This window comes from Rhinatrema bivittatum, chromosome 3 (genome assembly GCF_901001135.1).
Source record: "Rhinatrema bivittatum chromosome 3, aRhiBiv1.1, whole genome shotgun sequence".
NCBI classification, from domain to species: Eukaryota; Metazoa; Chordata; class Amphibia; order Gymnophiona; family Rhinatrematidae; genus Rhinatrema; species Rhinatrema bivittatum.
In genome coordinates, this window is record NC_042617.1 from 588,872,501 (window position 1) to 588,888,953 (window position 16,453).

Sequence of the window (16,453 nt, forward strand, 5' to 3'; positions counted from 1 at the left end):
GTCACACCCGCCGAGCTCGCGGCGCGTCAGCAGCACTGGATACAATACAATCACCTCCTGCACCGCCTCGCACCCGCGTGACTCCACAGGACGACACATCTTCAGTATTACCAGCTTCTGCCTCCTCCCGCTACTCGTCCATAGCTGCGTCTTTTTTGGATTCGGTTCAACCACAGCGAGACACTCGCAACTTACGACCTCGGGGGGTCACAACAATACAGAACTCACTACGACCGTCCCGCACACCCCCGTCTCAAGTGGACCTCTGGCAGTGACTTTAGAAACGGTGTTTAATCTTTCATCACGCTCATTATCCGCTATTGAATTGAAGGTCTTGCATAAGGGACTATCGTTTGTCCCCACAATTAAGGGTGACCTCTTTGATTTACATGTACACCTGCACCGGTTTTTCCGCCGACTTAAATTGAAATTGTTTTTTGTAGATTTTCCACCATCGGCTGATATGTCGGTGGTCCATGTAAAATCCAGATGGACTCCTCCGGGACCCGGGGATGTGGTCTTGGGGGCTTTTGAACGCTTAGTCTGTAAGGACGCTCATATGATTTTTTCGCAGAAACAATTTGTCCGCTATAATCTGTCGAAGGAAGAGGCAGCAGCCCTTGAGGGTCGTATGAAAGATGGTTCTATAGTTATAAAGCCAGCGGACAAGGGGGGAGGTATCGTGATCCAGAACAAAACAGATTATGAGGTCGAGGTATTACGACAGCTTAGTGATTCTTCTTTCTACACTCCTCTTCTTCAGGATCCAACGGAATCCTTGCTGAAGGAAATTAAACAGCTTGTTCAACGAGCATTAGATGGTCATATGATCACCAATAAAGAAGCCAAGTTTCTGGTCACGTCCAACCCGATTATGCCCCTCTTTTATACACTTCCCAAGATCCACAAGACATTAGTCCAGCCCCCAGGTCGCCCCATAGTTTCAGGCATCGGCTCTCTTCTTGAGCCTTTGTCTCAATTTGTGGACATTTTCTTAAAACCATTTGTGCCAAACATTCACTCCTATGTCCGGGACTCATCTCATTTAATCTCAATACTATCTCACTTAGAGGTTCCCGTGGAGAAAACGTTTTTGGTAACTTTAGATGTGGTCTCACTATATTCAAACATTCCACAGGGTGAGGCCCTTCAGGTTATTGCAAACATTCTAGATACACGTCCACTGCCACATCGTATCTCTACGTCATTCCTTATTCAGCTCTCTGAATTGGCCCTTACAAAGAACTTTTTTCAGTTTCGTGATACGGTTTATCAACAAATTAAGGGGACGGCTATGGGGGCCACTATGGCCCCTAGCCTTGCTTGCTTATACATGGACAATTTTGAAATGACATATATTTACCCGGCAGACTGGTTTATACATCTTTGGCTGCGTTACATCGATGATGTATTTGTTATCTGGACTAGTACTGACATGCAGTTTTTTATGTTTTTTGATTGGGTCAACTCTCTAAATTCTAATATACAATTTAATTTTTGTATTCACCCAATGCAGATTTCTTTCTTAGACATCTTGATCTCGATAGTTGGAGACCATTTTGAGACCACACTGTTTCGAAAAGAAACTGACCGTAACACTCTATTATCCTACCATAGCTGTCACCCCAGTGCCCTCCGGGACAATATACCTACGGGCCAATTTTTAAGGCTACGTCGCCTTTGCACTTCTCGAGCTGAGTTCATCATTCAAGCCCAAACTATGTCCGCCCGTTTCCTGGATCGAGGTTATCCGGCCCGGGTGATAAAGAAGGCATTTAAAAGGGCCTTGTACACAAACCGAGACTGGCTTTTTTTTTAACCATCCCCCAGTTCAGATGATACGGCTAATAACTGTATTTTGCCCTTTTCTATTGTAGGAAGAACAATAGCTGACATGATTCGGCGCCATTGGTCAGCACTAGCGTTAACAGAATTATTTCAAAGTCCCCTTCGTTTTACATTCCGGCGGGGAAGAAATCTACGTGACTGTTTGGTGCACACAGCAGCGCTTAATTTAGAGAATACTTATAGTGAGAGGGGTATCCACAGACCATGTGGACACTGCACTATATACAGCCATACAGAAACTCTTTCAGTTTTCACACATCCTACTACTGGGCGTGTCTTTAAACTTTATTCAATTGCACTACAAAAGGTGTTATCTATGTCATTAGATGCCCCTGCGCCCTATTGTATGTAGGTAAAACTACCAGGATGATAAAAACAAGAATAATAGAACACTGCTCTAACATTCGGTCCCTTAGAATGGACGAGCCCCTGGTATCCCACTGGTCACAGTGCGGCCATTCCATCTCTGCTCTCTCCTTCCTAGTGTTAGAGGTGGTCCCGCGCCCCCCCCCCCCCTTCGCGGTGGGGGGACTTCCCCGGGATACTGGGTCGAAGGGAGCAGAGATGGATTTTTACCCTCGACACTGTTTCCCCCAAAGGACTCAATAAAGACATTGAGTGGCACCTTTTTTACTGATGGAGGAAATCCGTTGTTTAGTCTGATTTAATTGGGTCTCGCGAGAGGCTTTGCTTTTGCGCCTTTTCTGGTTTAAATGGCTGTCAATTTTGAGGGTGCTTTCGCTCCAGTGATTACTTCTACAGGTATGTGGTTTTACGTTGCAATGTTTATCGTAGCCAAAGCTGTTCCACTTCTTATGTACTTATATTGTATTGCAGATTGATACTGTTACCTTGGTCCCTCCCGATGCAGCAGTCGCGAAACACGGGACCGTGTCGGGGGACTTTAAGAAATTATTGTTATTACTGATGGAGTTGCCAAAAGAATATTTGACATAAGAATTCTCTGAAATAAACAGAACTGTTTGAAATCCTCAGTGGGAGAGATTTGTCCTGCACCAGTGTGTCTGAGTACTTGCGGATGTGCAAGGGTTGTGCTTCAGTGTATTTTCAGACTTCAATTACCCCAATATTGACTGGGTAAATGTATCATCAGGTCACGCTAGAGAGATAACGTTCCTGGATGGAATAAATGATAGCTTTATGGAGCAATTGGTTCAGGAACCAACGAGAGAGGGAGCAATTTTAGATCTAATTCTCAGTGGTGGGGTCGCTTGGCAATAGTGATCATAATATGATCAAATTTGATTTAATGACTGGAAGAGGAACAGTGTGCAAATCCAAGGCTCTCGTGCTAAACTTTCAAAAGGGAAACGTTGAGAAAATGAGAAAAATTGTTAGAAAAAAACTGAAAGGAGCAGCTACAAAAGTGAAAAATGTCCAAGAGGCGTGGTCATTGTTAAAAAATACCATTCTAGAAGCACAGTCCAGATGTATTCCACACATTAAGAAAGGTGGAAAGAAGGCAAAACGATTACCGGCATGGTTAAAAGGGGAGGTAAAAGAAGCTATTTTAGCCAAAAGATCTTCATTCAAAAATTGGAAGAAGGATCCAACAGAAGAAAATAGGATAATGCATAAACATTGGCAAGTTAAATGTAAGACATTGATAAGACAGGCTAAGAGACAATTTGAAAAGAAGTTGGCTGTAGAGACTTGGTGAGAGAGGTAACGGTGGTGGGGTCGCTTGGCAATAGTGATCATAATATGATCAAATTTGATTTAATGACTGGAAGAGGAACAGTGTGCAAAACCAAGGCTCTCGTGCTAAACTTTCAAAAGGGAAACGTTGAGAAAATGAGAAAAATTGTTAGAAAAAAACTGAAAGGAGCAGCTACAAAAGTGAAAAATGTCCAAGAGGCGTGGTCATTGTTAAAAAATACCATTCTAGAAGCACAGTCCAGATGTATTCCACACATTAAGAAAGGTGGAAAGAAGGCAAAACGATTACCGGCATGGTTAAAAGGGGAGGTGAAAGAAGCTATTTTAGCCAAAAGATCTTCATTCAAAAATTGGAAGAAGGATCCAACAGAAGAAAATAGGATAATGCATAAACATTGGCAAGTTAAATGTAAGACCTTGATAAGACAGGCTAAGAGACAATTTGAAAAGAAGTTGGCTGTAGAGGCAAAAACTCACAGTAAAAACTTTTTAAAATATATCCGAAGCAGAAAGCCTGTGAGGGAGTCAGTTGGACCGTTAGATGATCGAGGGGTTAAAGGGGCACTTAGAGAAGATAAGGCCACCGTGGAAAGATTAAATGATTTCTTTGCTTCGGTGTTTACTGAAGAGGATGTTGGGGAGGTACCCGCAATGGAGAAGGTTTTCATGGGTAATGATTCAGATGGACTGAATCAAATCACGGTGAACCTAGAAGATGTGGTAGGTCTGATTGACAAACTGAAGAGTAGTAAATCACCCGGACCGGATGGTATACACCCCAGAGTTCTGAAGGAACTAAAAAATGAAATTTCAGACCTATTAGTAAAAATTTGTAAATTATCATTAAAATCATCCATTGTACCTGAAGACTGGAGGATAGCAAATGTAACCCCAATATTTAAAAAGAGCTCCAGGGGCGATCCGGGAAACTACAGACCAGTTAGCCTGACTTCAGTGCCAGGAAAAATAGTGGAAAGTGTTCTAAACATCAAAATCACAGAACATATAGAAAGACATGGTTTAATGGAACAAAGTCAGCATGGCTTTACCCAGGGCAAGTCTTGCCTCACAAATCTGCTTCACTTTTTTGAAGGAGTTAATAAACATGTGGATAAAGGTGAACCGGTAGATATAGTATACTTGGATTTTCAGAAGGCGATTGACAAAGTTCCTCATGAGAGGCTTCTAGGAAAAGTAAAAAGTCATGGGATAGGTGGCGATGTCCTTTCGTGGATTGCAAACTGGCTAAAAGACAGGAAACAGAGAGTAGATTAAATGGACAATTTTCTCAGTGGAAGAGAGTGGACAGTGGAGTGCCTCAGGGATCTGTATTGGGACCCTTACTTTTCAATATATTTATAAATGATCTGGAAAGAAATACGACGAGTGAGATAATCAAATTTGCAGATGACACAAAATTGTTCAGAGTAGTTAAATCACAAGCAGATTGTGATAAATTGTAGGAAGACCTTGTGAGACTGGAAAATTGGGCATCCAAATGGCAGATGAAATTTAATGTGGATAAGTGCAAGGTGATGCATATAGGGAAAAATAACCCATGCTATAATTACACAATGTTGGGTTCCATATTAGGTGCTACAACCCAAGAAAGAGATCTAGGTGTCATAGTGGATAACACATTGAAATCGTCAGTTCAGTGTGCTGCGGCAGTCAAAAAAGCAAACAGAATGTTGGGAATTATTAGAAAGGGAATGGTGAATAAAACAGAAAATATCATGCCTCTGTATTGCTCCATGGTGAGACCGCACCTTGAATACTGTGTGCAATTCTGGTCGCCACATCTCAAAAAAGATATAATTGCGATGGAGAAGGTACAGAGAAGGCTACCAAAATGATAAGGGGAATGGAACAGCTCCCCTATGAGGAAAGACTAAAGAGGTTAGGACTCTTCATCTTGGAGAAGAGACGACTGAGGGGGGATATGATAGAGGTGTTTAAAATCATGAGAGGTCTAGAACGGGTAGATGTGAATCGGTTATTTACTCTTTCAGATAGTAGAAAGATTAGGGGGCACTCCATGAAGTTAGCATGGGGCACTTTTAAAACTAATTGGAGAAAGTTTTTTTACTCAACGCACAATTAAACTCTGGAATTTGTTGCCAGAGGATGTGGTTAGTGCAGTTAGTATAGCTGTGTTTAAAAAAGGATTGGATAAGTTCTTGGAGGAGAAGTCCATTACCTGCTATTAAGTTCACCTAGAGAATAGCCACTGGCATTAGCAATGGTTACATGGAATAGGCTTAGTGTTTGGGTACTTGCCAGGTTTTTGTGGCCTGGATTGGCCACTGATGGAAGCAGGATGCTGGGCTTGATGGACCCTTGGTCTGACCCAGTATGGCATTTTCTTATGTTCTTATGTTTCATGGTATCAATTTTGTATATTACTGATTTTGGGGGGTCAGTGGTATATGTTAGTGGATTGGGGTCATTGGTATATATTGGAGATTTGTACATTATTGGGTTTAGGTGGGTCAATGTGGTATATTACTAAGTTGGGTCAGTGAAGTATCTTACTAATTTTATGGGGTAAATAAGGCACATTACTGGATTTAGAGGATCAGTGAAGTATATTACTGATTTTGAAACAGTGGGGTGCGTTACTGAGTTCAGAGGAGTCAGTAGGGTATGTTACTGAATTGGGGATTTAATGAAATATGTTACTGGGTTTAGGAGATAACTTAGGTACATTACTGAGTTAGGGAGTTGTGAGGCTTTTTGGTACAGGGCTCTGGCACAGGGTCCCCGGACTCGAGCTTCCGGGCTATAAGTCTGGCTGGGGCTCCTGTACCAGTTCTGGACCAGAGAATGTCACAAACCCCCCTTCTGTAGCCTTCCAGTCTGCTATGCCCCCATTCAGCTCAGCTACCTACAGCCCCCCACCCCTAAGGCATCCCTACACTCAGCCCACCACCCACTGGGTCTCCAAGCCCTATGGTGCATCCCACTAATACTCCTAACCCACTTACATACACCATTAATATTCTGCACCCACTAACACACTACCTAATGCCCATGACCCACTAACACATACCATTCCATTGAGTCTCCAAGCCCAGTAATGTTAACCTATTAGGCCAGGGGTGGGCAATTCCGGTCCTCGAGGGCTGCAAACCAGTCTGGTTTTCAGGATATCCTTAATGAATATGCATGAGAGAGACCTGCATACACACTGCCTCAGTTGTATGCAAATCTATTTCATGCATATTCATTAGGGGTATCCTGAAAATCCGACTGGTTTGCAGCCCTCGAGGACCGGACTTGCCCACCCCTGCATTAGGCTAAAGCTCACACTTATGTTGTTGTTCAGTAATTTATGTATTTATTTTATTTATAGAATTTTATATACAGTCATTTAGAAGATTGCATCACAGCAGTTTACAAATATCCATGGTAATAAACATAAGATCAGTAATAAACAATAAAATGTATACATCTATAATCTATAAGCTGTATCTGTAATGGTTAATGCATCAAGGATGTGTTCAGTTTCTGTATAAAATATGGCAGATATACTTGAATCATTATAGCTTCTGTAGGTTTTCTTCATAAATTGTCCCAATAGGATTCTGTGGTTCTTCCTCTTTGTGTAATCTTTTGAGTTACAAACTTTGACATGTTGGATTCCCCTGACTTGAGATCTAGACTTTCCATGCATCACTCCCTTATTTTTCTAGTAACAGCTTCCATTTGGATAGAACATTCAAAGTTTTCTAAATGACGCATACCAATAACATATTTTGATTTGTATTTATTTACCACACTTAGGCTGGCCAATGTTATGCTTGTTTTTATTTCAGTGGCATGTTGACTTAAAGGTATTTTTCATGCTAATTTTTATTGATTTATTGTAATACATTGATTGGACTATTCAACTTTATCAAACATTGGTGAAAAAATGCACTAGATCCTTGATAGTACATTGCTTAGTGATGCTCTAATGATATAAAATATTTGGATCTGGTTCTTATTTTAACATTAACTGCAAACTTTGAGATTTCACTTTTGATATTACCATGCTGCTGTTTTAAAATTGCAGTAAGTAGTTCACTATTCCTTGAGCCTAGGGTAGGGCATCCAGCCCTAGATAATCCTTACCATTTTACTGACATGGTGTTTAAATCAGCTATTAATATGCCGTTATATATGAGCAGAAAACATACTACTGCTAATTTCAAAGAATCGTGCCTTACTTTTATTATTAATATGCCGTTATATATGAGTAGAAAACATACTACTGCTAATTTCAAAGAATCGTGCCTTACTTTTACTTTTATTATTAATATGCCGTTATATATGAGTAGAAAAGATACTACTGCTAATTTAAAAGAATCGTGCCTTACTTTTATTTTGGTTTTCTTTTAGGTTTTATGCCACCTCCAGTACCACCGCCTCCTATTCCTCCTCCTCCTATTTCTGCTGCTCTTCCAACTGGTAAGATGGTTTGGAATGTTTCTTAGCTTATAGACCTAAAGCTATGCAGTACTTTATATAAGTGCAATTTATCAGATCCACAAAAGTAGAAAGGAAAATCTGTTAAATTGCACTCTTATTTAGTGTAGAAACATTGAGCTTTTGTCACACAGAATTTTTTCCCATTCTGGAGGAAATCCCATTTCATGGAGAAAATCTTTGTTGAATAGGGCCATTATGTTGAATGGTACTTTTTTTTTTGTTTCTTTTTTTTTTTAAAGAGACTCAACTGGACTTAAAGAAACGTGTTGTCCTTTGAAGCAATATGTATTCCAACTTCCAATTGCTTCATATGATTTGCTTTAAAAAAATATTCCCCAAACATAATCATCTCTATTAGTCACTTATATGTTTTGGGTTTTTTTTATGCTTGAACTTTTTTATTAATATTTGCCAATATATAAATGCCTGGTGCACATTTATTACTTGTTCTCCCTGCAAAACTGAAAATCTTTTTCAACAAACATTTTCTCTCTCCTACCTCTCTCTTCTTTGGGGGTTCTATTCTGTGGCTCAGTCAAGTTCTTGGGAACATAATACTAAAGAGAAAGCACAGTTGCTTACCTGTAACAGGTGTTCTCCTAGGACAGCAGGATGTTAGTCTTCACATGTGGGTGACATCCTCCGATGGAGCCTGGCACAGAAAACCTTTGTCAAAGTTTCTAGAAACTTTGACTGGCAGAATGAGCATGCCCAGCCTGCTGCTATCCGTGCGTCCACGCAAGGTTCCCCTTCAGTCTCGTAATGTAGCAAAAAGTACGAGCAAGAAAAAATACCACAACAAACCGAAAGTGAACCCAACATAGAAACATAGAAATGACGGCAGAAGAAGACCGAATGGCCCATCCAGTCTGCCCAGCAAGCCTCACACATTTTTTCTCTCATTCTTATCTGTTTCTCTTAGCTCTTGGTTCTATTCCCCTTCCACCCCCACCATTAATGTAGAGAGCAGTGATGGAGCTGCATCCAAGTGAAATATTAGCTTGATTAGTTTGGGGTAGTAGGGGCAGTAACCGCCGCGATAAGCAAGCTACACCCATGCTTATTTGTTTTACCTAGACTATGTTGTACAGCCCTTGTTGGTTTTTTTTTCTTCTCCCCTGCTGTTGAAGCAGAGAGCCATGCTGGATATGCATGGAAAGTGAAGTATCAGTCACATTTGGTTTGGGGTAGTAACCGCCTTAACAAGCCAGCTACTCCCCGCTTTTTGAGTGCGAACCCTTTTTCTTCTCCCTTGCCGTTGTAGCAGAGAGCTCTGCTGGATGTGTGAAGTATCAGTTATTCTTCTCCCCTGTCATTGAAGCAGAGAGCTATGCTGTATATGCATTGAAAGTGAAGTATCGGGCATATTTGGTTTGGGGTAGTAACCGCCGTAACAAGCCAGCTACTCCCCTCTTTGTGAGTGCAAATCCTTTTTTCCATTACCTCTTGCTGTTGAAGCTTAGAGCGATGTAGGAGTCACAGTAAGCATGTGTATGTTTATTTAATAAGGGTATTGTGTCAATAGCCATCATTCTGGCGAGTCACCCACTCTTCATTGGCGGCCTCTTGACTTTATGGATCCGCAGTGTTTATCCCACGCCCCTTTGAAGTCTTTCACAGTTCTGGTCTTCACCACTTCCTCCGGAAGAGCATTCCAGGCATCCACCACCCTCTCTGTGAAGAAATACTTCCTGACATTGGTTCTGAATCTTCCTCCCTGGAGCCTCAAATCGTGACCCCTGGTTCTGCTGATTATTTTCCTACGGAAGAGGTTTGTCGTTGTTTTTGGATCATTAAAACCTTTCAAGTATCTGAAAGTCTGTATCATATCACCTCTGCTCCTCCTTTCCTCCAGGGTGTACATATTTAGATTCTTCAATCTCTCCTCGTATGTCATCCGATGAAGATCCTCCACCTTCCTGGTCGCCCTTCTCTGTACCGCTTCCATCTTGTCTTTGTCTTTTTGTAGATACGGTCTCCAGAACTGAACACAGTACTCCAGGTGAGGCCTCATCAAGGACCTGTACAAGGGAATAATCACTTCCCTTTTCTTACTCGATATTCCTCTCTCTATGCAGCCCAGCATTCTTCTGGCTTTTGCTATCGCCTTGTCGCATTGTTTCACATCATTAGACACTATCACCCCAAGGTCCCTCTCCTGCTCCGTGCACATCAGCCTTTCCCCCCCCATCGAGTACAGTTCATTCGGATTTCCACTCCCCATATGCATGACTTTGCACTTCTTGGCATTGAATCTCAGCTGCCATATCTTCGACCACTCTTCCAGTTTCCTTAGATCCCGTCTCATTCTCTCCACTCCTTCCGGCGTGTCCACTCTGTTGCAGATCTTAGTGTCATCCGCAAAAAGACAAACCTTACCTTCTATCCCGTCCGCAATGTCGCTCACAAAGATATTGAACAGGACCGGTCCCAACACCGATCCTTGCGGTACACCACTTAAAACCGCTCTCTCTTCAGAGAAGGCTCCATTTACCATCACACATTGTCTTCTGTCCGTCAACCAATTTGCAATCCAGGTCACCACCTCGGCACTCACTCCCAAGCTTCTCGTTTTATTCACCAGTCTCCTGTGCGGAACCGTATCAAAAGCTTTGCTGAAATCCAAGTAGATGACATCTAGTGCTCTTCCTTGATCCAATTCCTTGGTTACCCAGTCAAAAAGTCAATCAAATTTGTCTGACAGGATCTTCCCCTGGTGAATCCATGCTGCCTCTGGTCCATCAATTCTCCAGACTGTAGATAGTTCACTATTCTCTCTTTCAGCAGTGACTCCATTACTTTTCCCACCACCGAAGTGAGGCTAACCGGTCTGTAGTTGCCTGCCTCTTCCCTGTTCCCACTCTTGTGAAGCGGGACCACCACCGCTCTTCTCCAATCACTCGGCACCACTCCCGTTTCTAGGGATCTATTGAACAGGTCACACAGCGGACCCGCCAGAACATCTCTGAGCTCCCTCAATATCCTTGGATGAATCCCATCAGGCCCCATGGCTTTGTCCACTTTCAGGTTCTTTAGTTCTTCCCACACATTTTCTACTGTAAAAGGATTTTCATCTATTCCCCTTCCCTCCAGTTTCTTGTTGTTTAGAGATGGTCCTTCTCCAGGGTCTTCTTTAGTGAACACAGAGCTGAAGTATTCGTTTAATATTTCTGCCATTTCTTCGTCTCTCTCCACACATTGAGCTTCTTCAATACCCCAACTTCCTTGGAGCTCAGTTGCTTGGATGTTGTTTCTGACATAAAGAGCCACACCTCCCCCTTTTCTATCCTCTCTGTCCTTCCTTAACAAGTTGTAGCCTGGTATTGTTGTATCCTATTCATGAGATTCTGTGAACCATGTTTCTGTGATAGCAACAATGTCCAATTCTGCGTCAGCCATTAGGGCCTGCAGATCTGGGATTTTATTTCCCAAACTATGAGCATTTGTGGTCATAGCCTTCCAGGTACTCTCTTTATGGTTATTGCATTTCCTGGACTCCTTGTGAGATATTTGTTGAGATTTGTTATTCACTTCACTATTTCTTTTTGCGGTAGTGCCACTGTTGACAGAGTTATCCATCTCAATTAGATTTTTCTTTTGCTTATGGATCTTGAAATACTGCATGCATTGTGTTTTCTCTCTCTTTTCTGGTAGTACTGCAATGCTTTTCTCAAGAACTTCTTCAGTTTTTATTTTAGAGAAGGCTTGTTGTTCTTTTTGCATTTGGTACATTGTGTGTCTCCTCATCACAGGTCTAATTCTACCAGAGCCCACTGTAATCCTGGATTATAAAGAATTTCTTAATGACCTGTTTGAGTGGGAGGGTAAACCTGTTGGCTGCTCTTCTGTCAAGAATGGGTGACTGTGGGTCCTACCTGAGCCTAATGGATCTCCTTTTCTTGACTCCTGGTTTGTTTGTGGTATTGGGGAATTATTTTCTGAGTAATGCAATGTGGGTGTAATTCTTTTAATTGAAGCTAATTGATCTTTAATCACAGTCAGCTCTATTTTCAAGGAAGAGAGCTGTGCACAAATTGGGCAAGCTCTAAGTTTCCAGATGCTTTCCCTCAGAATAAAGGCTCCACAGCAGTTACATTGGATAGTCCTCATCTTGGTAATTTGTGACTTTATTTCCTTGACTGTAACCAATGTACTAATTTATCTTGCTGCCAATGGTAATCTAGGCAGTCTTTATTAGAAACAAGCCCCAGGGGTGGGTGGGTAGAGGGGTAGGGTGGGAGGGAGTCAAACAGTTTAGCCTGGGACAAGCTGGGTAAAGCAGGGCACTACTGGACTGTTGTCTTTGCGTTTTGGTCAATTCTTTTTTAAAAAAACAGTCTTTATGCCCCAGTTTTTTTGTTTGTGCCAGCTAACCCCAAACTAGAGAGATTTTACCAGTTTAAAAGCTGATAGCTTTGCAGACAGGAAATAATCACAGAAGCTTTCTACACAAGCTTTCTACACAAAATGAAACAGACTATAAAGAAGTTAAAACACAGGCAGGAAATAATCACAGAAGCTTTCTACACAAGCTTTCTACACAACTTCAGATCAATAAGCAAAAATAAGTAAAAATAAGCAGAAAATACTTAGCCAGAATGAAGATTTTGCAATGCAGTAAACAGTTCCACCAGAGAAATCCCTTTAGCATGTGCTCAGGACAACAATGGCTAACAATGGCTCCCTTCCTTGCTCTGATTACCTTGCACAGGTCTGAGTCACACCCAATTTAGTTAGATTACGTCACTTCTGGACTGTTGTCTTTGCCTTTTGGTCAATTCTTTTTTTAAAAAACAGTCTTTATGCCCCAGTTTTTTTGTTTGTGCCAGCTAACATCATGGGGAGGCGGGCGGGATTCCTGAGGACTAACATCCTGCTGTCCTAGAAGAACACCTGTAAACAGGTAAGCAACTACGCTTTCTCCTAGGACAAGCAGGATGGTAGTCCTCACATGTGGGTGAGTACAGAGCTCCAGACTGCCCCATTCGACCAGAGGAAACCCACAGTGGCCGAACAAGAACCCAACGGGCACAACACAACTGCGGCACTGTGGGGAAAAACGGGGCAGTCTGGTCCCACAGAGAGCACAATAAGAGACAGTTGGGTTCAGGACTGGAATAAATTGCGCAGGACAAACTGGCCAAAAGCACTGTCTTGATGACTATCCCTGTCAAGGCAGTAGTAAGCAGCAAACATGTGGAGAGAACTCCAGGTCGTGACTCTACAAATTTCAGCGACAGGGACCGCACGCAGATGGGCCACTGATGCCGCCATAGCCTGCACAGAGTGAGCTTTCACCCTGCCAGTTGAATGAAGGCAATGCAAACCGCTAGCCAGTTGGACAAGGTTTGCTTCCCCACTGCTGCTCCCAGCCTATTGGGGTCAAATGACATGAAGAGCTGGGAGGATTGTCTATGGGTCGCTGTACGATCCAAATTCAATGCAAGCACCCGCTTGTAGACCAGGGTGTGGAGAGCATGGTCCCCTGGGTGAGAATGAGGCCTTGGAAAGAAGGTGCAAAGGATGATGGACAGGTTGATGTGGAAAGCAGTCACCAGCTGGTTGTCCATTCTGATGAGAATAACCCTGGAGGACAGCCTGTCCTGAAAGGCCCACAAGGCATACCGGATCACCCAAAGCTCCAGAAATTTTATCTGGCAGTGAGCCTCGGCTGCAGTCCAGAGGCCTTGGGAGTGCAGGCCGCCCGTGTGGGCCCCCCACCCCTGAGGCGAGGCATTGGTGGAGAGGGTCATCTGAGGCGGCACGGGTTGAAAAGGGAGCCCACTCAACAAATGGGGAGGGCTTCCCACCAGGCCAGGGATGAGCTGAAGGGTTCTGTTACCGTAACTGGAGCCTCCAGATCCTGGGATGCTTCCCACCACTGGGACCGCAAGGCCCATTGAGGGTTCCTCATGCGGAGATGGGCAAAGGGGGTCACATAGATGGAGGCTGCCATGTGACCCAGCAGGCAGAGCAGTAGGTGGGCTGGCACCCTCTTGCTGTTGCTAATGAGGGTAGCTAGCGAGGAGAGGGTGACTGGCCAGTCCTTGGGCAGGAAGGCCATTGCCTGTACCGTGTCCACCTGGCGCTTATGAAGTCTAGCTGTGGAGATGGACAGAGATGTGACTTGGGGAAGTTGATGACAAACCCCAATGTCTGCAATGTCTAAACCGTCAGGGCCAGTGCTTGCAAGGCCCTGGAGCGGGAGTCGCTCCGGATTAGCCAATCGTCCAGGTATGGAAAGGCATGGACCGAGCGATGCCTGAGGTAGGCAGCCACCACCGCCAAGCATTTGATAAAGATGCGTGGGGGCTGATGCCAGCCCAAAGGGAAGCACTTTGTTCTGAAAATGTGCTGTCCCCATCAGGAAGTGGAGGTACTTCCTGTGGTTGGTGACAATTGCAATATGAGCATAAGTCTCCTTTATGTCGAGGGAGCAAAGCCAGTCTCCTCTTCGGAAGAGTGGGATCAGCATGCCCAGAGAGACCATTTTGAATTTTTCTCTTACGAGAAGCCTGTTTAATGCCCTGAGGTTGAGAATGGGGCGTAAGCTGCTGTTCCTCTTCGGAATGAGGAAGTACCTCGAGTAGAAGCCATGGCCCCATTGCTCATGGGGGACCGGTTAAGAACATAAGAAAATGCCATACTGGGTCAGAACATACTGGGTCAGAGCCTGGTTCTACTGAGCCCGCTGCTAGAAGGGCAAAAAATCCCGATTGAAGGATGACCTGATGTGTGGGCGAACCCCACGATGGACGTGGGGGTTCAGGCGGTATCTCTGGCAGACAGTGTGAGTACCCAATGGTCCGAAGTGATCGCTTCCCAACGGCGGACAAAGCAAAGGAGCCCGCCACTGACCAGGGAATCGAACGCCAGGGGAACAGATGTCTAGCTTGTGCCCCCTCACAGCAAGTCAAAAGCCTGTAGATGGAGCCTGCTTGGGGGGGTGGGGGGCAGGGCTGGTTGGATCCTCGGAGCCTGCTGCTGCCAGCTGCGACCCCTGGAACTGGTCCAAGGCGGCCGAGGATGGGCTATTAATTAAGTTGACTTAGGAAATAGCCACTGCTATTACTAACAACAGTAACATAGGATAGACTTAGTTTTTGGGTGCTTGCCAGGTTCTTGTGGCCTGGATTGGCCACTGTTGGAGACAGGATGCTGGGCTTGATGGACCCTTGGTCTGACCCAGTATGGCATGTTCTTATAGTATTTCTTCGGCCGGAAAAAAGGCTTGCGAGAGCCTTGTCTGGAAGTCTTCCTGGCGGAGGAAGGACCTTCTGAGGGGGCTGGCGGAGAGTTGCTAAAGAGTATCATGCTGATGCTTCAGCTGCGCCATGACGTCCTTCACCTTGTCCCCAAATAGGTTCTCGCCTGTACAGGGGAGATCTACGAGCCTGTCTTGAACCTCCGGCCAGAGTCCCGAGGCTTGGAGCCAAGCCAGCCTTCTGGTGCCAACGCCTCCGGTGGCAGGTGGGCTGCGGTTTCGAACACATCATCATATCTCACCTTGTGCTTACCCACTTCAAAGGCCCAGCACGGCAATGGCTGCAAGAGATTCCTGCTGCTGCTGGGGAAGACCCTCCACAAAGTCTTGGACTTGTTTCTACAGATTGCGGTCATATTGGGTCATGTACATCTGGTAGGTTGCAATGCGGGCCACCAACATGGCACCCTGAAACATTTTCCTCCCTATGCTATCGAGTTCCCTGTGTTCATGCCCTGGAGGGGTGGAAGCGTGCATCCGGGAACGTCTAGCTTTCTTTAGGGCAGACTCCACAACTGCCGACTGGTGGGGGAGGTGCCACTGTTCAAAGCCCACAGCCTTCTGCAGCAAATAGGTGGTATCAGCCTTCCTGTTGACTGGGAACACAGACACTGGGTGTTCCCACGTATGGAGGAGAAGCTCCTTAAAGATGTCATGGATAGGCACTGCCACGATTTCCTTGGGAAAGACCAATCAACCACACAAATGTAGATCTTATGGAGGGATTCACTATATGAATTTGAAACCGGAGGTACTCTGAGGAACATCTGGGATGGTGACAAAAACCTGTGCGCTATAAGGAATTGGTAAAGCTTCTGACGGTATTAAGCAGGCTGACATCTGAGGAAAGACCGTGGGGTCTGAAACGTGGCCCCTTTGGGCGGACGATAGTATCGCTAAATTTACGTCGGTATTGAATGTTTAGAAAAGCGCATCCTGGGCCCCACCACACCCATTCTATTCCGCTTATGCACAGCAATATATATCAGTCGCCTTTCTTTATGTATCGCCTGTTTTCCACTGCTTTTGCTGCCCCATTATATTTGTCATTCGTTTTTGACGACCTGTTTATTTATAATCTAATTTTAACTATAATGGTTTTATTTATAATTGCTTATCTATAATTATTTTTTTCTATATTCACCTATTTTAGTTACAATTGCTTAGTTACAATTATTATTTTCTATT

The 16,453-nt window shown here is 44.0% G+C and overlaps 1 protein-coding gene across 4 annotated transcripts in view; it reads left to right on the plus strand.

The window, feature by feature from the left end:
• SCAF8 (SR-related CTD associated factor 8) overlaps window positions 1-16,453 on the plus strand; it is a 686,214-nt gene that overhangs the window by 521,387 nt on the left and 148,374 nt on the right. For all 4 annotated transcript variants that reach the window (XM_029596704.1, XM_029596703.1, XM_029596702.1 and 1 more), the window contains exon 18: window positions 7,912-7,980. In XM_029596704.1, the coding sequence (XP_029452564.1) occupies window positions 7,912-7,980 (69 nt within the window). The remainder of the gene's footprint in view (window positions 1-7,911; window positions 7,981-16,453) is intronic.